Below are 25,548 nucleotides of genomic sequence, written 5' to 3'. Positions count from 1 at the left end.
CCACTTTTTCACGTCGTTTTTTATTTTTTCCACTAACCCAGTAAGTAGTTTTAATTGAGTTGTACTCTGTGGAAAGGATCATACAAAGAGGCCTCGTCTGACTGAAACTCACTTAATAAAATGTTTATGATCATTTTCTCTTGGCCTCTCCAGAGCTCTGTAAGCCTTTTGTTTCCATTTCTCAGCCGCTCTCACATTGCCAGCTGAAAAAGTGGCAAGCCACTGTAAGCAGACAAGCACAAGACAAAGCTATGAGGAGCTGTTGTGACTGGCTTGGGTCTTGTAGGATACAGTGCCTCGCCTTTTGAAGCAAATGCAAAGTGGATGAGGATCCTGGAACATACTCAATGACTGCAGTCATGATTCAGATTACAACTCAGACTAGACTCACACCACAGTAGGGATTAATGGACCTTGAACTGGAACTAGATTTTTTTTTAACACCCTAAAGAGATTTGGGGGGTGGGGGGCTATACATACATACGTACACACACACATACACACACACACACACACACACACACACACATATAACTAAGGTTACATCTGGCTACAAAGCACACAGATTACACTAGCAAACAAAAGTAATTTGTCACATTCATGAATGAGTATGTAGAGTATTATGAAATACAAGTTAATTTACTGTCTTACTATATGACTGTGTTTATTTTACCAATATGAACCAAAAGTTCATATTAAAGCATAAAAAATAGAAGCCACTCATGCTTGTTCCATCTCATATGTTTTACACATTTCTGGTGCCATATGTAGAAAAAAACAATATGAAACTCCATTTACTTAAACACTATAATTTCAGTAAGCTTACGTATATAGCGCTCTGCAGTTGTAAATATGTGTGATGTATAGCGTTATTTTATTAAAACAATAATCTGAGAAAAGCTTCACATTAACCTCTGGATTGTCCACACACACACACATGTACGGCGGAGGATTTTAGGACCCAGAGGCGACGAGGCTTTAAACAGCCTGTAGCGGGATTTACCGTGAGGCGTTGATTCATTTTTGTGAACCGATCCTTTCGAGACGTCCGGTTCATTGATTCGGTGATGATTTAATTCGATTGATGACAATGAAACAATCCTAATCGTTCGAACTTCATCTGAGATTTATACTTGGCGTGTTTTATGAGGCTTATTTTCTAATGGGATCTAAGAGTGGACTACTAAAATTAATGATAATCATGAAGACAATTCACATTAGGAAGCAAAAAGATTTAGGTTTAAATCGCAATGCAGTCTTTTATGCAAGAACACACTTTTAATGAGGATTAAAATGTACACATTTTGGATATAAATGTATTTTTTTAAATTGCATTAACGCGCTGCTTGTAATAGAATAACATGACTAATTTCATTTCTTACAGATTTATGCAACAACACTTTACTGGGAACAATTTGATTCAGTTGGACTGGGAATCGCTTAGCGCGATTGAACATAGAGTGAATCGATTCCGAAGAAGGATTCGCCCCCGAGCCTCTACAAGGCGAGTGAGCGGCGGCGGATTCAGTCAGAGCGCCGAGACCGCGGTGCCGACTCTCTCTGGATGTAAAGCGGCTATGGACCGAGGTCATTCCTCCGTGCTTCATTCTCGCGCTTTAAAGCGGATCCGGGATGTGTTCTGAAGCTCTCGGCTTTGAGTCTTTTTTGGTGGGATAATCTGAAGTTGGTGGGATAAGTTGAAGTTGGGCTCGTGGTGGGGGGGTTCCTGCGCTTGGATCAGTCCAACCACCTGTTAAACTTGCCTGAATGGAAACTATGTCACCTCAGCAGCAAATAAACATCAACCAGAGCCGCTCCTCATCTCTCACAGAGGACACGAAAATGGAAAACAGACGGGTGAGTTCCTAACTGATCTTTATTACCGCTTCTCCAACTCTTTGTATGTGCGCATGCCGTTATTCTGCGGAGTCCAACAACTGCTGACGACCTGCTCTGCGCAGAAAAGTCTCAACAGCTGGCCGCTGTTTTACATCTGATTGGACTCTTATAATTGATGGAGTAGTTCAGCACTGGGAACATTGTGTTTAATACTAAATATTCTTATTGAATTTGAATGAGAATAGATTACGCGGAAGTATAATTTACGCACAATTGCAGTTTTATTCAACATATTGGAGGACAACAAAAAGCTCAGATTGTGGCCTGTGTTATGGCATATTTTGAATTTTATTCATGTATTTACTTCTTTTCACCATGTCATTGGGCCAGGGGTGATTGTATGTCTAACAAACCATGACACACTATATATATATATATATATATTATGGAACCAATGAGCCAAGACCTTGTAACATAACAGGAACTTGATTAGGTTTAATAGAAGTGGAATTGTTTGGGCAACAGCACAATATAAATCATGTCGAACGCTGTGTGATAAGATCAAACACAGAGGCAATGTCCTTGCAGCTGTATGTGGCTTGTGAATATGGTTCAGCTGTGATCTGTTCAGCGGTGGAGTCTTTGCTCAGGTTTATATGCGTATAATTGCTGCCTGTGGAAGTGTGTGCTCACAGTTAACCAGTTATGTGTTCAACAGCCCCATGGACAGCACCGAATTTTCCCCTTGATGAATGTAATAACTCCTTTTCTCTGGAGTGTGGTGATGGTGGTGTGGATGTTTGCCTGTAGCTTACGAGCTGACTTCAGTTTAGTTCGGTGGATCAGTTTATCCAAATAAAACCCAAAAACGGAAAATCAAGATATGATGGGTTTAAGTCCATTAAATGTGTCTGCATGTGGTGCGCAGCCACTCGGGACCTTTCTGTACTCCAGCTGCCTAATGAGGCGAGACAAACACCAGCTTTATTTATTTATTTATTTATTTAAAATGTGTAGCTCTTAAAATAGGCCTCTCTTAGCAGTGCTTTTTAGCGGGGGATGGTGGGGGGTCCATTTGATGCTATTTAATTTGAGCTGTTTAATAAAGGAACCGAAAAAAATGGTTTTTAGTTAACATTAAAGAATTTTTAAAGAAGTTCCTAGAGTTGTCTTAGTTCTATTAATGGTTCTTTTAATATAAAGTAAAAGCTTTTACTCTTCGGCTGATGTTGGGCGATTAGTTCAAATGCAATTCTGATTCACCTCAAATCTCAACTCCATCCAACTCGACTCAAATCCAGAGAACACAGTTGCACTGCTCCACCATCCAATGCTGGGGGCAAACGCTATGCATTGAATGTGGTGACAGTAGGCTCTTGTGCAGCTGCTCCAGAGCATGTCATTTGACATAATACATGCATTATGACAGAGCCTGTGAAGAAGAATCCCTACGTTATCCAGGATGTTCAAAAAGTATCTAGGTTTTACAAAAACAGTCCAAGAATATTCCAGGCGAAGGTTCTTTCGGGAGCAAGTAGAGTTCCACAAAAAATGTTTTTGGCATCTGTTTTTCAAAGTGTTTGTGCACATCACACAACATTGTATGTGTGTGTGTGTGTGTGTGTGTGTGAAGCAGTGAATTAGCTTCTTATGAGGTATCAGATGTTATGAGACAGCCGTGTAGTTCAGTGTAATAACCTATTACTCACAGTAATAACCAGAAACACAAAAACAGGTCTGACGTAATATGTTTTTTCACATGTGCAACTTATGTATTTATTCTAGGCTTGTGCTTTCTTTTGTAATGGACCCATTTACAGCCTTTTCTTCTGCTCTTCTTTACAATAAATGGGTCACTGTGAAGCAGAAGTTGAGACTGGAATGGATAAGATTCTTAAGTCTATTAGCCCTTTATATTCTCTGCTTATTACACAATAATAACTTACTATTCAGGAATGAAGAAGGGAGCATGGACAACTGGTTATATTCATAGGTTTTATTTCAAAATACCTGTTTAAAACTGTGAACATTTTTAAACAGATGAATGTGAATGATATCCTATTTTATATTACTTCCTCATAATATGTTTTAAGCTGAGAAATTCAGAACAGATATTTGGATATAAACCGTCCACTCACTGTCCATTTTATCAGGTCCAATTTGTAGTTCTACATTACAGCCTGGTGTCTGTCTTTTACACCATTTATACTGTTCTTCAATGGCCAGGACCCCACTGGACCCCCACAGAGCAGGTAGGATTTGGATGGTGGATCGTTCTCAATACTGCAGTGACCCTGACCCGGTAGTGGTGGTGTGTTAGTGTGTGTTGCGCTGGTATGAGCGGATCAGACACAGCAGTGCTGGTGGAGTTTTTGAGCACAGTCTTTCATGAGTAGACACTTTAATTTGGTTTATTTTTGGTTGGTGGACTGTTCTCAGTCAATCAGTGACAATGAGGGGTTAAAAAAACTCCAGTGAAATCATAGCAGTTGTCAAAGGAAGTCCTTTCGGGATTGTGACTATTGAAGGACAGGGTGAAAAGCTTTTGACACTATGCAGAGCTACGGATGGACTCCAGTTGTTAATAGTAGGTTTGAATGATTTGGGGATGGCGTATGATTTTTCTGTCTCATAATGTAACTGTAATTTAAATACCCATTAGTCCAGGCCTGTTATATTCCTTCCCTGTGAAGACCAGGTTGTCTAGTTTTTGTGGCTTTAGGCTTGAACACTGACCGTAATGTGTCAGACTGACAGTTAGTCATGGTTCTTATGTCACAGCACATGGGTTTTCGTTGCTTCGGACTTGTCTTACTCACCAAGCGTTTGAGGATCTCTGTGTTATTAGGTTACAGTAGCCATCAGTCATTTTTTTCCCTCCACTAAACTAAGCAAATGATATCCATGAAAGTGATTATTATTTATATATATATATTTTCTGTAAAGTGCAGCTAACGTGAAGTGAAGAGAAAGTTATTTGTCGTCCCTGAATGAACCCATTTACAGTGCAGAGAGTGGGTTCCCACCTAGAAGTGGCCATGTTTCATGGTTGTTTTCTGACATGAAGTAGAATCACTGGAGAAAATGACTAACATGTTAAGACAGCATGGTTGATGATGTAAGCTGTAATAAAAATGCAGCATTTTCCAGCTGCAGTTCTGAAATACAGCTGGACCTTTTCGACCTTAGTTAACAAGACTGTATCCTTTCTCTTTTGTGCTGTTTTTACTGCGTCCTCGAGATCCTGGGTCTTGTAATGTAATAAGGAGGTGGAAAACTCTTGTCAACAGCATGTCTGTGCTTCGTGGTCAGGAGCGGCTGGCCGTGGCGCCCTGATTGCCGAGGCCTGTCTGAAGCGTGCTGTATTTAACGTAATTCCATGTTTACACGGAGCTGAGTTATTCCGGGGATCCCTCGCTCCGGCCTGGAATTCCAGTGGTCAGACCTTCCTGTTTGTCTTCCTTGGTCCCATTTGTTTTGTTTTGTTTTGTTTTGTTTTCACTGCTTATATGTGATTTGTCTCACTTCAGTATAACTCTGTGTGATTTTATTTATTTATTTATTTATTTTATTTAATTTAGAAAAATTGAGCTGTCTGTCAGCATTAAAGAGAAAGAAACTGCATTTATGGAAGTATTTTGACATTTAAAAAAAAAAAAAAAAATACAGCTTCGATTTTCATGATCAGTTCTTGAATGAAACCAGTTGATGCTCCATGGAGTGGGTCTCCCACTTGGAGGCGTTCATGTTTAGAATAGCTTTTGTAAGGAATCTCTAATGTGGTGTATATCAGAAAAGCAGCTGTTTAATGACATGAAGAAGAATAATTAGAGAAAATGGCCGACTGCTCAAATCCAGAGTGCTGTTTCTTGGAGAACAGGGATTTACCCGCTGCTCTTTATTCATGCAGTTGTCTGTGAGGAGGTTGCAGTTTTAAGAAATAGTATTTTAAAACTGATATATCTAGGCCTGTCACTATAATTACATTATCGATTTATTGTACAAAATATGGACACAAACTCAATCATTTCTGCTGACGTTAATATCACTGTAATGTCGTGTTTGTTTACATAAAAATGTACACCAATATTTTAACTGCATCTCTGCTCCGTTCTCTCTGGTCTAACTGTTCTGGAGCCATTTTATTTATTTTTTTTATAAACAGTGATTTTTATTTTATTTTATTTATGTTATATTTATTTAGGATTAAAAAATAATAATAATTTAATATACCAAATTCTATGTCTGATTATTATTAATAATTATTGCAGTCTTTAAACAGTGTAATTGCATAATTATGCTATTATAATATCATTATATAAGTGGCATAAAAGTTTGTGTCGACCTGTGAAGGACTGGCGTCCCCTCCAGGGTGTATTCCCGCTTTGCGCCCAATGATTCCAGGTAGGCTCTGGACCAACCGCGACCCTGAACTGGATAAGCGCTTACAGATGAATGAATGAAAAGTGGCATAAAATATACTTTATCTCAGTTATTTCTGTGACATTATATCAACAAAAAATATGGCTGTTGTGGCCTAGATGTATTCCTGCTGTTCAAAGAAAAGCATAATGTCAATAGAATTAAAACTTACCCTGTATTGGCAGTTTGGGGCATTTTACGTAATGATAACGTACTAGGGCACTCACTCACACACCCAGAGCGGTGGGCATTCAACCCTGTGCACCTTGCTCAAGGGTAATTCAGCTATGGATTAGGGGTGGATAAAACCCCCTGTCCCCTGCCGATCACAGCAACCTTACAGTCCCAAGCCCACTTGACTAACCATGACCTTATAGTATTTAAAGTACATGGGATGATATGGGAGTTTGTGCTATTTCAGGGTTAGTTTGTTACAGTATTCATTCTTTTTTCCCCTGTGATATCTGATCAATCATTTCAGCATTTTCTGTTGAAATCCTATCATCCTTGTGTAATGTCTTCTGACAAACTCATCCCAGCTTAGCGTTCATTGACTGTAAGTGTCCGATGTCTTAGACGCCCTCTTTCATACCCCGCCTCCCAGTTCCGGGTCTGTGGTCAGTCTCTGCCTTAGTGCTCTACTGGACAAACACAAGGCTACCGCCCTGCCTTTGAGTATGACACAGAGAATAACTTACTGTCTGGAATTTTTCTATTTGAAAAGGGGTATAAAGTACCCCAGCATTGGCTGTGGAGCTGAGGAACTGTGTTCTCTGGAGTGATCAAAAACCTATGGGATGAGTTTGAGTGGTGTTTATGATCTGGAACTAATCATGCAACACCATTTCATGAGCTCAGTAGTGTTTATGTGTAGAAATACCATCAAAGTTCCATTATAATGTTCCAGTATGTTGTGTAAAGCCTTCCCAGAGAGTAGAATCTGTTTCTGTCAGCCTCCTTATTAATTTTCGTCAATTCAGAAGAAGTGTTGGAAAAGCAGAGGTCCACTGTATTGTGGTTGTATAATGTTTTATACATTGTCATAACTGTACAGATCTGAAAAGCTGGGAGGACAGACACTTTGACTGTGTTGCAATCTCCTCTCTGATTGGTTCAGTCCTGATTTGGCTCCGCCCATTCATAATCAAATATCTGCTGTTAATTCTATGCTCATTAAAGCCACACTAGGTAGTATTTTTACCATAAAATTACAGCTTCAAAATCATTATGATGTTTCACAGGACTTTAATAGGGAGAATAGCGTTTCCTTTGTTGCTACTCCAGGCTCAGCACTGCAGAAACTGCACTAGGTTAACCTTCCATTGCTGACATTTTTTGGCTTACTTTGGTCACTTGTGGTGCAATCTTGGCGGCGATTCACAAAGCATTTATAGCCCTTCATTTGCCCGTGAAAAATCTTGCTTTCGAGGGGTATATAGCCCTCTGCTTCTTCCCTGCCCCTCTTTCCGAACAAGAATTGAGACATCGTACTCCTAGGCAAAACAGAGGACTAGGGATAAATGGTAGGGCTGAGGGGTGACATGGGATTTACTCTTACTTACTGTACCTTTAAAACACTTATAGAGTAATGAGTAATAGTAATAGAGTAATAGTAATAGAGTAATCCAACTTATAGTTGGATGGTTTTAGTTTTTTTGAAGTTTCCTCTTCTGAATTCTAAGGGATGTTTAATTATGTCCTTGTGTATTTTTGTGTTTTGTGTTTAGATTTACTAAACGGTTAGACCAGTTAAACTACATGTCTAAACATTGGTAGGCACCTTGATGAGTGGATTCAGCTTGTTTAAGGTGCATACAGTGTCAAACATGCAGGTATTCTATCACACACAAACACAGCTTGTATAATCTGCATACCAAGTATTACCTGTAGAGTGGCACAAGTTGTGCAAGCGCAATAGAGCCTAAGGTCACAGTGTCCATTGCTAAATGTTGGCCATTTTTTTTGCATCTTTTAAACAATTTGGAGACACAGAGGATCAAATAACTGATTCGTCAGAGTAACAGGTTGAAGCTAACAGGCACAGGGTGTGAAGCTTGTTTATCAGTTTACCAGTGATAATCTTTACATATACTCCAAAGCCTTTTACTGCAGACACATGTGCAACAAGGAATTAAATCTTTGCTGCAAAGGTTTAATAGTTTAACTGTTTCTATCAGGATGCTCCAGAAAACTCTGATTTGAGAGTGATTTGAGGACATGGGGTGTACTGGCCGCTGTGTGTTGCTGCTGCTCCCTGTGGAAATTGTAAATTGTTTGTTTCTGAAAAGCAGGCGGTGGAACGCAGAACACTTCCTGACTGTCCTCCTCCCTCCGTCCCTACTTTGATGGTGAAAAACGTGTCCCGCATGTGTTTATCGATTTGGAAAAAAGAGAGAGAGAGAAGAAGGAGAAGAGGCCTGGCAGCATTTCTCAGAAAGTTACAGAGCTGTACATATTCAAAAAATATTCCATGAATAAGAAGACAATGTGAAAAGTGCTTCACTGGTGTTTGCATTACTGTGAATGAAAGGGAACTGAACTTCCTCTTATTAAGGTGGCTTTCTATGAAGCTGTTCTTTATGCGATAGTGGGTTCTTTATACAGTTTGACCACATTTGATTATATTACATTGGTTTCGTTGTTTCAGGAAACATTTTCAGTGTCACAACATTTATTTTCATCCAGAGCTGTATTTATTTTATGCTAAAGATCTTGTATTGACTACAATCTGTAAAGTCTCTATAAACACATCCCAATATTAAAGACAGGACTCTGTGATGGGCAATTATTGTAAAAATGATTTCCCACACTTCCAGACCCACCCTTTGACAGTCTGAGCCCCCTGAATTCTAATACAGTCATTCTGGAACATGCCTGTGCCATCAGTGAAGAAAAAAATATCCATTAATCCAATGGGATTACCTGGTCATTCAGTACATTCAGGTGCTCAGCTGAATTCATTTAATACCACATAATGTTGCTGAGCCTAGACCTGATCATCTGAAGCAATCCCAGATAATAACACTGCCTCTGGAGGCTTGTCAATTGGGCATGTGTGTGATGGCTGCGTCACTTAAAGCAATTCCCTTCTTAAAGAGACGTACCTGTTGCTCTGGAATATGTTCACTCTGGACTCACCTGACCACATTTTTGTTGTAGGCTGAGGAAAACACCAGTATCTTTAGTAGGATTTCCAGAAGACTCCTCCAGGTTGGATAGGACTAGAATTCTGAAGCTCATTGCCTAAAATAGCTGTTGTTAACCAAGAACAACAGAGTTTTGATTGACAGTTATTATAGGCCACTCACATTGACCTTTCACTGATTCATTCCACAATAGTAGAATCTATTACTGCTGCAAAGGGGATAACAAATGAATGAACTCCCAATTAATACCATTCACCTCGGACGAAATACTGCAGGAGCAGGTGTCCACAAACTTTTGGCAATATAGTGAACTTTCAATTCACTCAAAATAGCATATTGCACAGAATAAGACTGTGCAGCTGTCCCTGCAAAAAGCATGAGACACAGTGAGCAAATAGGGGGAAAGACCCTTGTGCTTAGTATTACTGGAAATCATCTTTCATTCTGAATCAGACAAATCACTGTCTGTATCTTATCAGTCCAGGGCTTTTGAATGCTTTAAACAAACTGCAAACCCTTGCAGTAACAGCTTTAAAATGTGCAATTCGTAGCCTAATTTTACCAGTAGCCTTACAACCATTGCAACACACACAGACCTCAAAAATTCACCATCACAAAATAAGAGATGGTATGATCATGTATGTTCTTGTCTGATATCATCAGTGATGACTGTATAGGGTTTTTTTTTTTTTTTTTTTGAGGTGGATTCATGTCAGGGTTACAGTGTCTCTTTGGGTGCCAGATAAATGACTTGGGTGTGAAATGTGAAATTACAAAGTGAGAATACACTATATTCTCAAATGTTTGTGGACACTTGCTCATCCAACATATTTTCTATACATCTACTTTCACTTCAGTTGTTTTCATTTTACAAGCCCCTTTCAAATAAACATTTTCATGGAAAAGTCACCATTGTGCAGAGTGTAGTAATATTTCAAAAAACAAAAAGCTCTGCCTATCCATTATTTGTCAATAAATATTCCATTAAGCAGAGATATGTTGGGAAAACAACCAAGTCTTTTAAATGTAAGTTGATTGAACATAGGAGTGTGAACAGAAGTAGAGAACTTACATCACTAGTAGCAAATCCTTTTATTAAAATGGGACATAACACTCATTCCCTGTGGTGTGTTGCTTTTGAATCAGTCACCAGGGAAAGGAGAGGAGGTGATTTGGATATATAGGTAGGTAGTGTTGCAGTCACACAGCTTCAGGGACCTAGAGGTTGTGGGTTCAAGTCCCGCTCCAGGTGACTGTGTGGTATATTCTCTCTGTGTCCGTGAGGGTTTCCTCCAGGTGCTCCGGTTTCCTCCTACGGTCCAAAAACACACGGTAAGTGAATTGGTGACTCAAAAATGTCCATAGGTGTGAGTGTTTTGGTGAATGTGTGTGTGTCACCGTGTGAAGGACTGGTGCCCCCTTCAGGGTGTATTCCTGCCTTGCACCCAGTGATTCTGGCTAGGCTCAGGACCCACTGCAACCATGAATTGGATAAGTGGTTGCAGAAAATGAATGAATGAATTTCTTTAAAAGATCAAAGTTGGGTCTAGTGTTTTGTAAGGTGGTATTTTGTAATAAACTTGGGGCTTGTTTTAAGTGAACAATTTTTATTATTATTAAAAGTGATAGATATAGGCCAGTGCTTATTTATGGGTATATTTGTCATTTGCTTCTGGAATCTGTGTGATATAAGGCCCCTTGTGGAAGGGAGGTAGAATTGTACTGAAAGAATAAAAGGAGGATTCTCAAATGTCTAATCTTTGTGAGTTTGACACATATTTGAAGATGTTCTTAAGTTTATTTATTTATTTATTTATTTATTTATTTATCTTGTTGAAATGTCACTGAAATAATCATCTTCAAGCAAATACCTTGATTTCTTTCAATAAGTTCAAGTGGGTTTTTTGTTTGTTTGTTTTTGTCATTTCAGCCATATACATGTGTATAATCCACTGTGAAACAAAACAAAACAAGGTGCTACATGACTCACATAAGGACATAAAGTGCCCAAGTGCAAACATTTGCAACAAATGCAAGACATATACAGTAACAATAAATAGTAAATACTGGTAAGGGCAGTTCAACCAGTCACAGTTTACAGTGAGGGTAATATAGATGAAATAAAACCAGAAATATGAACACTGAGAAATGTAAAACACTTTAAAATCTACATTGAGCAGTGATTGTCAGCAGTTCTTCATAAATAGATGCCTAGACATATATAAATCAAGATTGCTAACTTACTGTGACACTCTAATTAACATTCTAAGAGCTCTAATTAATGTAATTAATGATATTCTTTTAAGTTGGAACACTGGAACACTACCTGTCCTACTAGTGCTAGATCTAAATGCTGCCTTTGATGCCAGTGATCATGATGTTCTTGTGGATAGACTTCGATAGATTCTCAGAAACAGACCTGCAATGGTTTTACTAGAAATTGCTGTATTGAAATTGACCTATGATGTCCCCCAGGGTTTAATTCTCGGGCCACTGTTATTTTACATAACATATACAACTATGTCAGAATGAAGATTGTGTGTACAAGACTATCATATCACAGCTATGCAGACAATTGTATGTATTGGCCTTTTCTCTAAATGACCACAATCACACTGACTCCCTTTGCAAATGTCATGATCTCATTACAAATGAGATTAAACGAGATGAAAATATCTGTATTTGCATAGAGGGAACACATAAGAGACACAGACAAACTACCTATACCAACTAAAGACTCAATCTCAATGCATACTCAATCTCAAAGTATGAACTACTAATCTTGGTGCACTAATTGACTGTTATCAACTTACGGACATCAGTCAGATCAATGATTTCCTGCCTAAACCAAAGCTGGAGAAGCTCCTCCATAGCTTTATTTCTAGCAGCATTGATTACCATAATGGGCTCCAATATGGGCTGCCTCAACAGCTCCAGTTAATTGAGAAACCATTTGAGATTTCACTAAGTGCAGACGTAAACACATTATTACTTCCACCCTTCAATCACTGCATTGGCTTCCAGGATATAATATAGTTGATTTCAGAAGTCTATTACTAATCTACAAATCACTTAATGATTCAGGACTAGTCTATGTATGTGATATGCTGCAGCAATATGAGCCAAGCAGAAGTCCCAGAGCGCAAGATTCTAGTCATATAATCCTGCCTAAGGCACACACAGACTAAGCAGTGAGAAGCAGCTTCTAAACAGAATCAGCTGATGGAGGGCAAAACCTTGTCATTCATGTCCAAAAGGGGCTATAAATATGAGCCTGCCTCCCCTTTAAATTCAGAGAGCTTCCTACTGATCTTATAATAAAGAATATTCATAACGCTAATGATATTATACTAATTAAATATCTTGTTCAGTAAGATTTATAATTGAAAAAATATGTAATTACACGTCTATTTATTTAACATCTACCACGGTCAGATATGCACATTTAGTTATTTAACATAAGAATGTCATTTTCCATTTCCATTTATTGCATTCAGCAGACATGCTTAGCCAGAGCAACTCACAATTCTAATTATGTCATAGAGTTATAGAGTCTTGCCAAAGGACTCTTATTGGTGTGCTTAACCAGAAAGGGAAATGAACCCTGGTCTACTGTGTTGAAGTCATAAGTGTTACTTCTATACCAACAAGTGCATTTATTGTCAGTAAGCCATTGCTTACCATTCTGAGGTGCAAATTTCTTTTTACACTACACCCCTCAATAATCAATAAAAAATCACTTACACAGAGATTTATATTGTTTTGTGATTACCTTTACCCTAATTCAGTTGTATTAGAACTGCATGGTTATGCCTTATGTTATACACATAAACATGGCTCTCAAGTAAATGTGTGCAATAAAATGTGATTCTATTATAGATAGTTTTATCATTTTAAAGTATGTTTTTTAAAGTATGGATATAGAATCTTTACAACTGAAAATGAAAAAGTTCAAATAAGTTCAAGTATCAGAAAGGAAACATACGGTATATTATTAACACAGTATCATATCATTACATGACAATAATAGTTCATGTATTGTACATGAATGCATGTTGGCCTAATCATACCTCACAGTCCTTATATAATCTGGCAGTCAATATTTATAAACTATCATCTATTTGACTGATTGGACATATAATTATACAAACCGGATTCCAAATAAGTTGGGACACTAAACAAATTGTGAATAAAAATTGAATGCAATGATGTGGAGGTGCCAACATCTAATATTTTATTCAGAATAGAACACAAATCACAGATCAAAAGTTTAAACTGAGAGAATTTATCATTTTAAGGGAAAAATATGTTGTTTCAAAATTTCATGGCGTCAACAAATCCCAAAAAAAGTTGGGACAAGGCCATTTTTTACCACTGTGTGGCATCCCCCCTTCTTCTTACAACACTCAACAGACGTCTGGGGACAGAGGAGACCAGTTTCTCAAGTTTAGAAATAGGAATGCTCTCCCATTCATGTCTAATACGGGCCTCTAACTGTTCAATGGTATTGGGCCTTCTTTGTCGCACCTTCCTCTTTATGATGCGCCAAATGTTCTCTATAGGTGAAAGATCTGGACTGCAGGCTGGCCATTTCAGTACCCGGATCTTCTCCTACGTAGCCATGATGTTGTGATTGCTGCAGAATGTGGTCTGGCATTATCTTGTTGAAAAATGCAGGGTCTTCCCTGAAAGAGATGACGTCTAGATGGGAGCATATGTTGTTCTAGAACCTGAACATAGTTCTCTGCATTAATGGTGCCTTTCCAGACATGCAAGCTGCCCATGCCACAAGCACTCATGCAACCCCATACCATCAGTGATGCAGGCTTCTGAACGGAGCATTGATAACAACTTGGGTTGTCCTTGTCCTCTCTGGTCCGGATGACATGGCGTCCCAGTGTTCCATAAAGAACTTCAAATCGTGACTCATCTGACCACAGAACAGTCTTCCATTTTGCCACACTCCATTTTAAAAGACCCCTGGCCCAGTGCAAACGTCTGAGCTTGCCGAGCTTGCCGAGCTTGCTTAGAAATGGCTTCCTCTTTGCACTGTAGAGTTTCAGCTGGCAACGACGGAGGGCACGGTTGATTGTGTTCACTGACAATGCTTTCTGGAAGTATTCCTGAGCCCATTCTGTTATTTCCTTGACAGTGGCATTCCTGTTTGAGGTGCAGTGACGTTTAAGGGCCCGGAGATCACAAGCATCCAGTAGAGTTTTACGGCCTTGACCCTTACGCACAGCAATTGTTCCAGATTCTCTGAATCTTTTGATGATGTTATGCACGGTTGATGATGATAACTTAAAAGTCTTTGCTATTTTACGCTGGGTAACACCATTCTGGTATTACTGCACTATCTTTCTGTGCAACAATGGTGGAATTGGTGATCCTCTTACCATCTTGGCTTCAGAGAGACACTGACACTCTGAGAAGCTCTTTTTATACCCAATCATGTTGTCAATTGACCTAATTAGTGTTAATTGGTCTTCCAGGTGTCCGTTATATGCTCAATTTCCTTTTTCCAGCCACTTATTGCTACTTGCCCCAACTTTTTTGGGATTTGTTGACACTGTGAAATTTTGAATCAACATATTTTTTCTTTAAAATATTACATTTACTCAGTTTAAACTTTTGATCTGTCATCTATGTTCCATTACAAATAAAATATTAACATTTGTCATCTCCACATCATTGCATTCATTTTTTATTCACAATTTGTTTAGTGTCCCAACTTTTTTGGAATCCGGTTTGTATGTATATATTTAAGTGGTAAAATCTATTTAATGTGAATGGGGGGTTAAAGCATGAATGAAAAGGCTTTGTCTTCTGCAGTAACTAAAGCAAAACACAGACCAAAAAAGGGAAGTATATGACCTTTTCTTTTATCATAGACTTCAGCAGCTGTCAGCATCTTTTTCATGTGTGTGTATTTATTTTCTGCCCGGGCCATGCCCACCCTGGCCAGCTGAGCTTGATTGACTAAGCTGATTAAAGCTTCTCACTTACCAAAGTGATGTATTATCTCTTCCTCACCATCAAAAACACTGATAAAAAACACGTTTAGCCTACTATCTACACTTATCACTGAACAACTGCTTTATACTCATCTCGAGTTAACTCATGAGTTTCTCTAGAAAGATTGCTTAGATTGTTTAACTAAAATAAAAAAAAAATCAATTCTGTTCTTTAGCATTTATATAGGGTGATGATATTTTGTTTTTTAAAACAGGGGACAATGGGAACACAGATATCAGACATGGTTTGGATGTTGTGGTTGTGGGGCTTAAAGTAGGCTTAAATTGAGTGACCGTGGCAGTGTTTGTGTGTGTGTGTGTGTGTGTGTGTGTGTGTGTGTGTGTAGATAGGATATCTAAATAACTCTGAATATCTAATAACTGAATATTAGCTGATATAAATATAGCTAAACAGATAATACACCAATAGTTGCAGTGAATAATTGCATGTGGGGCGTCACCAGAGAAAAACAAAGATAAGATGTAAACACAAACACAAAATGAAAACCCAACACATGGCAAATGGCACTGTGTTCTCAAGTTGTAACAATTTTATTGTTTTTTTTTTTGTTTTTTTTTACATTTAATGCACTCCCTGTTTTAAATCTGAACTCTGCTGATCAGCTTGAGAGTACATTGTTTAATGTATCAGAAGCTGGACCACATTATGTTATGGAGAGCTCCTCATTTAAACTCAATTTCCCCAAAATGTCACCAGTCAGTGAAACACTGTTGTTGGCTGAAGCCAGCTTTAGGCCTGATTGTGTTTGTATTAGTGCTGGGCGATATCAGCACAAATCAATATCACGATTAATTGTACATTTTACCACTATTACAATTAATGAACTATTATTTTGTTTTTGTATTTATGACTCTCATAGTTCAGGGACGAGGCTTATACTGTAAATATATGTTCCAGTATTAAAGCTGGGATATTTTTTCTAATGTCGCTGGGAGCTTGTTCCTCTCTTGTTTTCTGAGCACTGTTTATATTTGGTGTGTGATTGTGCTTTGGCTGCTTTTCTCAGCGTTTACATTTTACTTCTTTTTATTCAGTGTCGTCTTAATTATAGTCAAAACACAGCACATCCACACCACAGACACTGTGTTTTTCACACACACACAAAAAAAAAAAAACAGTTAAAAAATGTATATAATCAATATAGACAAGATTATTCTTATATATATATATATATATATATATATATATATATAACTATATATATATATATATATAGTTCTGAATGTTGATTTTGATTAATTATTTTATTTATTTAATTTATTTATTAATTTTCAATTAATTGCTCAGTCCTAGTTTGTATTATGTTCTCCTAGTCTCTTGGCATTTCCATTTATCTGAGTTATGCAATGTTCTTAAAAGGATGTGTTCATTACGTAAATTTTGGACCTTTCTGGATGAAAACCTTACTTCTGTCTTTATAAAGCAGAGATATGTCAACTATGTATTTTTGTGACAGTGACGGCTTCTGAAATCCTGGGAGGGCTTTACAACAGAAGCCGGAACATTTATGTGAGGACTTTATAGTATTCAGCTATGAGATCATTAGTGACATCATGTACTGGTATTTAATGATTATTTCTGGATTACAGTATCCACTCCGACCCACCATTGTTCCAGAGAATGCCATCTCACTGCTATCTGCCAAGAGCCATCTGAGCCTTCAAGAGGAAAAAATTTGTGGATTAAACATTTAAGAATGCAGTTTATCAGAAAACTGAGACCATCAATACACCATCAAGAATTTTGCTTGATTTTGTTTAGATATTCAAATTTAGGGTTAGTTTCCTCTTTGAAAAAAGAAACTTAAAATATCACCAGTAAAGAGACAACACCGAAGTCAAGATATTGGCACCAATACCAAAAAGGATTAATTAATACCCAGCCCTGATCATATGGCTCCTGCAAATATGGCTTAAAAACATGAGTGTCCTTTCTTTTTTTACACTTTATTGTGCCAATAGCTTGGTTCTGAGTGATCACATGGCTTGTGCGGTTTCATCATGAAAAATGCATGTATGTAATTATTTGGTTTCTGTTCTCTTTTGTTTTCTCACAGAGAACGAAGGCCCTGTCTTACCGCAGACAATCTGCTCCTTCCCTGGTCATCAGCAAAGCACTGACCAGGTCCAGGACAATGTCCAGGTATGAAATAGACCTTTGACCACTGCTGTGATGGCAGTGTGTGTGTGTGTTTCTGTGTGTATATACTGATATATCTACTGATCAGCCATATAATTGAAATTAGCTCCTCATTTCTACACTCACTGTCCATTCTCTCAGCTCCAGTGAACATGTAAGTGCACTTTGAAGTTCTACAATTCCAGACTGTAGTCCATCTGTTGCTCTGCACATGTGGTTATCCCTGTTTCACCCTCTTCTTCAATGGTCAGGACCACCACAGAGCAGGAATTACTTGGGTGGTGGATCTTCTCAGCGCTGCAGTGAAACTGATATGGTGGGAGCATGTTATTGTGTGTTGCTCTGATACAAGTGGATCAGACACAGCAGTCCCTCTGGAGTTTCCATGCACTAGCCACTGTATAATTTCCCCATTGCGGATGTAAAGTCTGAGACAGTAGCTCGTCTATTGCTGCAAAGTTTGTGTTGGTGATCCTCTAGTCCTTCATCAGTGGTCGCAGGACGCCGCCCACAGGATTCACTTCACTTCATCAGCAGCACTGCTGTGTCTGATCCACCTATACTAGCACAGCACGTATTTACACACCATCAGTGTGACTGCAGCACTGAGGAACATTCATTCATTCATTCATTCATTATCTGTAACCGCTTATCCAATTCAGGGTTGCGGTGGGTCACTGAGTAACATCTACCATGCAAATAATTCCTGCATAGTGGTGGTCCACGAAACTCGGTAAAAGGGGGTGAAATGTGGCTAACAAAACATGCAGAGGAACTGATGGAAATCCATACAAGCAGGCAACAGAATTTCCCTGAGATAAGAGGAAGCAGCTCTGAGAGGAACCAAGGCTCAAAAGGGGAACCCACTCTATGCACGAGATCAGCTACTGGAATTGTTATATAAGTAGTATAGGCATAGTCAGATGGTGAAGAGGAAAGATCAGTGAGAAAAAGCAGTGAGCTGGTGGGCTGATAATTTAAAGCATGAGATACAGCACAGCACATTGAACACATGATGTAATTATCCATAAAACACGCTATTCATGTTTGGAAAAATACCAGTTGAGCAGGAGATACATTATACGACCTGCTCATACATTTCTTCTGAAATCAAGAGTGTTAAAAGGTAGTTTGCCTCCTTTGAACTAGGTGTTTGAAACATTGCACTAAGCAACACTAGGTAATATATATGGCCTAAATTTACAGCTTCAAAAGGGAATAGCTGTAATAAGGAGTATAGAGTTTCTGTCATTGCTACTCCAGGCTCATCACTTCAGAAACTGCACTATGTATGTTTGGGAGGAGGTTAGAAAGACAACCACCCTCCCGCCCCTTCCTCCTGAGTGCTGTAAAACTCTGAAACTGTACGAGGAGCCTAGGAGCAAAAATGCCAAACTGCATTCAGTCAGTTGATTAGTTCTGAATAGAACTGAGTGGAGCCTAATTGAAGCTCCACCACTCCAGAGAATGCACTTCCACTGCTCCACATCCTAACACTGGGAATATTTCTACCCCACAAGCCAATAGCTGGTTGTGTCTTTAGGCCTATGTCCTATTCTCTTGGTCTGTGCTTTTTTGTTGAGATTGCATAAATTATGTTACACGAGTGCAATAGGTGTATGCAATCTTTTGGACACATATCCATAAGTTCATCTCTTGAAATGACTGACTGTGCTGTAATTGGGCTTTAATCAATCTGATGATATTCTCGCTTACAGCTGTATGGTTATGCACTAGAATTTAATCAGTGGATTAAAATAACTCTGAAGTGTGGAGTGTGTTAAGTACAGTTTGATGTGCGCAAGGATATTTGTATCTAATTTTTAAAGCAATATCACATATGGCATCTGAGCTTTCGTAGAAGTGTATCAGCCTGTGGATCTGAGTGTGAAGATATAAGCCCTCCACATGTGTGTTATGTTTGTGTTTTTATTGCATGTATGTGTATGTGCACATGCTCGTGTGTTTGTGTCTGTTTGTGTGCATGAGTCTGTGTTTCTAGGGAAGAAAGTCAGAGGAGGTTTGGGTAATATTGTGGCCACTATGGTCGATACAGTGGTTTGCTTTCATATCCTTAGTTGATGTGAACATATCTGTAAAAGCAGCAGTGTGGAGAAATCCTTCTTTGACTTTAGAGCTGCGAAGACATTAATAAGAATTGCATAGCTTGCATTTGCTTGTCACATGAATCCAGAGCTGTAATATCCAGGGGGGGGCATTGTGAGAGGGGTCTGTACACTACAAGGTCAACTTTCTGATTCATGATAATTCAAACAGCTGTTTACACTTATTTAACCTGTGTTCAACTGCACAGTCACACAGCTTGGGTCATCTCCATAGAAAAGCATTTTTGACCAATTTAAATGCAAAGGAGCAGCTGCACATAAGAGCCTAAGACACCCTGCCCTGGTCTAGAAAGGCTTTGCATAAAGATAATTAAACATTACAGTGGGAATTTGATGGCTCTCACATGACCATACAGGAGCATTTTGTAGTTCTACAATTACAGACTGCAGTCGACCTGTTTCTCTGAATACTTTCTTATCCCCAATTCACCTAGTCCTTTATCAGTGGACACAAGACACTGTTGGCTGGATAGTTTTGGTTGGTGGACTACTCCAAGTCCAGCAGTGACATTGAGGGGTTTAAAAACTCCAGCAGCACTGCTGTTTCTAATCAGTTTTCACTAGCACAACACACACTAACACACCACCACCATGGATGGTTAAATATGATATATTTAATATATTATATATTATTATATAATATATTGATATATTAAATCACTTGAGGGCTGATTATCTAACTGTCTTAAAGCAATAATTAAAACTATTTCAGATTTAGGTTGAAATTCTTGAGTTGAGATTAGATTGTTATATTACTTCATATTTTTTTTCATAGACATTTCTGTTCAAAGCCTCTGTTCAACCCAAAGTTGCACCCTTGCATGAACCCTTATCTATTAGCTTGCGACATTTTTTTTTTCTTCTTTTTTTGACAGTGTACTTCACAGACTCTTGCATTCAAGGAAATAAGTGGTTCTCGCTCACTCTCTCAGAGACCTGCAGTAACTCTACCAGCACTTACTGGAGTTGTTAAGCTTCTCAGAAGGATAATACTGGGGGGATATAGAGGCTAAAAATAGTCCTTGGGCTTTGACCCGAAACACTCTGGAGAGAATAACCTTGTTAAAGCAGTACTGGATGTTTGGTCACTTTTTCCCACGTACTGGTGACCCCTCTGACCACGCTCTCAGATGCCCATCAAGTTAAGTGTGTTAGAATCGTGGCTGATTTGTTGATTACTGGGACTTAGGGCTGTCTGGTATGAAGAAAAAAAAAACTGCTTTTACGAATACATTATTCTACAGTGAAAATGTATGGTACATTGTCGATATTTCGGAAAGATTTAGATGGAAACTAGACTCTCCAAAACTGGAATTCACATATTTAAACATATGGAAATATTGGGAAACCTAACAACCATGCAAGACCTGGTAAACATAAGTTCTGTCCCTATCAGATAACCAATATTTATAGCCATCATCTGTGAGAGACAGGAGTACTTCAAGCACCATTGATATGATATGAAAATGTTTCTGTGCATCATTCATTAAAAGGATGTGCTACTGGGAAAAGGAAATAGACATAAATAAAAGAAGACAATTTGCGTCGGCCATCCAAGATCCTGCTCTTTAAGATAAATTAATGTGTTTGGTATTACCTGGACTTTGAGAAGCAGAAAATGCAAACATTGACAGTTGGAAAATTCATTCATTCATTCTTTCATTCATTCATTATCTGTAACCACTAATCCAGTTCAGACGAATCAGCGGTGGGTCCAGAGCCTACCTGGAATCATTGGGCGCAAGGCGGGAATACACCCTGGAGGGGGCGCCAAACCTTCACAGGGCAACACACACACATTCACTCACACCTACAGACACTTTTGAGTCGCCAATCCACCTACCAACGTGTGTTTTTGGACCGTGGGAGGAAACCAGAGCACCCGGATGAAAGAACACATCAAACTCCTCACAGACAGTCACCCAGAGCAGGAATCGAACCCACGACCTCCAGGTCCCTGGAGCTGTGTGTCTGCGACACTACCTGCTGCGCCCCAGTGTCCCCAGCAATGAATGAAGTATATGTATAAGCCAGAAATATATAGTTTTATATATGTTGTTGATAGGTGGTTAAGATGAAATAAAGACCATGATTCTTCAAATCTTATTCCATATACATATACATGTATTTATATAGCATACATAACATATTCTATGTTGTAGAACACTTGAAGGGAATGGGGAAGTCATTTGTTTCACTTCTCCTAGTTATGCTTGCTTCCAAATATTTACAGTAGTGTTCATTAATGCTTCACTTGATATTTAATTCCATCCATCCATTATCTGTAACCGCTTATCCAATTTTAGGGTCGCGGGGGGTCCAGAGCCTACCTGGAATCATCGGGCGCAAGGCGGGAATACACCCTGGAGGGGACGCCAGTCCTTCACAGGGCAACACAGACACACACACATTCACTCACACACTCACACCTACGGACACTTTCAAGTCGCCAATCCACCTGCAACGTGTGTTTTTGGACTGTGGGAGGAAACCGGAGCACCCGGAGGAAACCCACGCGGACACGGGGAGAACACACCAACTCCTCACAGACAGTCACCCGGAGCGGGAATCGAACCCACAACCTCCAGGTCCCTGGAGCTGTGTGTGATATTTAATTGCTAGTGCTTAATTCCAGCTTGATCCTGCTAAGCACGGACTTCTCAAGTCATTAATTAATCTGATCAGGTGTTATCTGAGAGTTGGGAATGGATGGAGGTCCAAAAATATGACATTTCTGCTGATCTTCTGTACAATTTAAATTTATATCAGTTAAAAGTATTAAAAAGAAGATAAAAATAGAGCCATATGTAATTATCTTCACTCAGGAAAAATTTGTCATTTAACCAGGGGTACCCAGATATAGGTATCCATCTGTATACATTGTATAATAGCGTGGATTTGTGATGCTGATCAGTTTCAGATTGCAACACAGAGTTGTTGTTGTTGTTTTAAACACCTTTTTTGAGCCACATGATATAAACAAACCCAGTATTGTTACAAACACAGTGCTGTGACTTTAAAATGATCAGCCACACTTTGAAAACCATAAAACTGGTGATGACTCTGATTGGACAAGAAAAGATGCTTCTAGTAAACACTGTGATTATTAAGATTTGCATATGCGGGGATTTGCATATTAAAGCATTTTGGAATATCAGGATTGCAAAGGTTTGCATCGTGGAGTTGATTATGAAATTAAAAATATTCCCTTAAGAGATAACAGTGATATTCTTTTCATATCAGTATTGGCAGATTATTGCTATAAAAAGACAACAGTTAATAATTGGACAGATATTTAGATTTGACATTTCAAGCTAATTTATTGATTAAACGTACCAAACGTCCAAACGATTGGAGACATCTCTGATTTATTTTAAGAGCTGTTTGCATTTAAGGTTTAAGCTTCTCTAAGTCTGGACTGAATATCGTCAAATAATCACAGCTGTGTTCCCGTATCTAATGTAAAGCCTGTTACTGCTGCAAAGGGAAGGACCAACTCTTCACTGGGGTGGGTGGAGACTAGGGCAGGGACTAATTGTATATTCATAGATCTGTGTGTAGTTGATGGAGGAGGTTACAGTGTTGTCTAAGCCATTTTTAATGCATTATGGGTTTTTGCATTGGAAATTTTATCTATCTTGATAACAGATGAGATTTAGCTTTAACTTTATTTTATTTGTAGAGTATTTTATTTCAGTTTAATAATTTCATTATTTCAATGACCCCACAGGGGCTAAGTAGGTGTCTATAAACCCTTGGTTATTTAGTAGATCTTTCTAGTAGATTATTCATTTTACTGTATCTGTAATCCTCTACAAATAAACGTTATAATTCTCCGAAATTCATAACTGTTTATTTATCAGCATCTTTACATTTGTACAGGAAATATATCAGATATCAGCATTGTCCCAGCATCCCTGCAGCCCTTATTAGGCTTTTGGCTTGTTGCAAATGAAAACATGTTTTGAACAAACTCTGGGTGCCATATCTTACCCCACGTCACTGTGCAGTGTTTGAGTTCAGAACAAAGACCACTGCAGTTTAGTGTGCCCTTTTTGGTGTGGTTTTTCTTGAGTGTAAGCCATCTGTCAAAGTAACTTGAAGGATGATCTCAGATGATTGTAATCAATCAAGAAAACAGAGAAATGAATTCAGTCCCAAAACAAATATGATAAAAGTATGTATGCAAAGATCAGCAAGTGGTATAATTTGGATAAGTAAAGATAACAGCACTTGGTCTTCTCAGAACAGTAACGCCTCCAACACTGTCAGCATCAGATAAGCAGGATAGCTTTCATCTTTGAGACATAGGAGAAATCCTGTTCCAGATATAGAAAAACTCCACTGAAAATTTTCAGATGTTTCCATCATTTCCACATTAATGAAATCATATTGACAGATTTATTGCCAAGAGTAATTAACTTGAAATAATGCTGATACATTATATTTTTCATTAATGTGCAAATGCTGTACCCAACAGATCAAGCCAATATATTTGTCTTTTGCATAAATAGTGTTTGAAGTTCATTAAGAGGTTTTTATTTTGTTGTTGTTTATTCATGTTCCAGGGACAACTGCTTGTCTCCGGTCAGTGCAGAGACCTGTCTGCTGGTGCAGTCCTTCCTGGCCCCCTCTCGCATGTTTATCTCTCATACATACGCCCAACTGAAGACTGGCCTCCAGACACAGGAGAGATACCTGTTCCTCTTCACTGACATCCTGCTCATCAGCAAAGCCAAGTACGTGTTCAGAGGAAGGTGTGGTGGGTTAAGTAAGAGGAGATATAAGAGATATTGGTCAATATTATATGCTGTGAGGACAAAGAGAAAGAGGTATGTAAGGAAAACCAAAAGACAGTTCATTAGGCGCTGAGAATGTAGATGCAGTACATGATTCTGCAGGTCAGGCCTTCCACAGAGAAATTATAGGATCCTTGCGTTAAATAAGCCCCTCTAATATTTCTGTCGGAAGTGGCACAGCAGCTCTTTCCCCTCTCTTGCCGTCATTAAATCTGGAGGTGTTTGGATGATGCAGAGATCTTTGAAAAGCATGAGATGAGATGAATTTGTTGCTCTATTTCTGCTCCATCTGTAGGTAATATTGACTTATTTTTGCTGTTGCAGTTAATTGCTTAAGGTGGAACTGACCCTTAATTTGGGAGAGCACTAACTGCATGAAAGTAAACACAGATTGAAAGTGCTACAAACTATACAAGTTGAGTTACAGATACATTTCTGTGGTAATTCAAACAGTGAATAAAAACGTACAGACAAGTTCATATTCAACCATGGACAAACTACATTACTCAAACATAGCGTTCAACCTTAAAAGATGCACCAAGTTACACTGCTTAATGTGGAACTGACTCCAAATTAGGCAGAGTGCTAACTGCATTAAAAATAAACAGACTGAAAGTGCTACAGAACTAAACAACTCGAGATGCAAATGAGTTTCGTTGGTAATTCAAAAGTGAATAAATAAATTTATGCAAGTTAAACTTCAACCTAGGGCTGGACAAACATTGAATTATATCATATCGACTGAAATGTAGACATATATCCTGATATATCACCATATCGTCTAGCCATACTTCAACCACTAAATAAACTAAAATTTAAGGTTCCACCCATAAAAGATGCAGAGCTTCTGAATGAACACAAACAACAGTAGGGAGTTTGTTTTGCTGTGATAACAGTAGTTTTCCAGAATCGTCTACATTTCTTTTAATGTGTACATATACAGTATTCACTGATTCATTCATTGTTTGTAAAGACTTATCCAATTCGCGATGTGTCTGGAGCCTACCCAGAATCACTGGGCCCAAGGTGGGAACACACCCT

At 38.6% G+C, this 25,548-nt stretch overlaps 1 protein-coding gene across 1 annotated transcript in view; it reads left to right on the top strand.

Annotated features, from left to right (window-relative positions):
- Window positions 1-1,593: 1,593 nt before the first annotated feature.
- LOC136686123 (rho GTPase-activating protein 20-like) overlaps window positions 1,594-25,548 on the top strand; it is a 45,944-nt gene continuing 21,989 nt past the window's right edge. The window contains exons 1-3 of the mRNA XM_066659674.1: window positions 1,594-1,857; window positions 17,500-17,585; window positions 24,277-24,447. Of these exons, the coding sequence (XP_066515771.1) occupies window positions 1,768-1,857; window positions 17,500-17,585; window positions 24,277-24,447 (347 nt within the window). The 5' untranslated portion in view covers window positions 1,594-1,767. The remainder of the gene's footprint in view (window positions 1,858-17,499; window positions 17,586-24,276; window positions 24,448-25,548) is intronic.

This window comes from Hoplias malabaricus, chromosome 2 (genome assembly GCF_029633855.1).
Source record: "Hoplias malabaricus isolate fHopMal1 chromosome 2, fHopMal1.hap1, whole genome shotgun sequence".
NCBI classification, from domain to species: Eukaryota; Metazoa; Chordata; class Actinopteri; order Characiformes; family Erythrinidae; genus Hoplias; species Hoplias malabaricus.
This window is presented reverse-complemented; position numbering and strand designations above follow the sequence as displayed.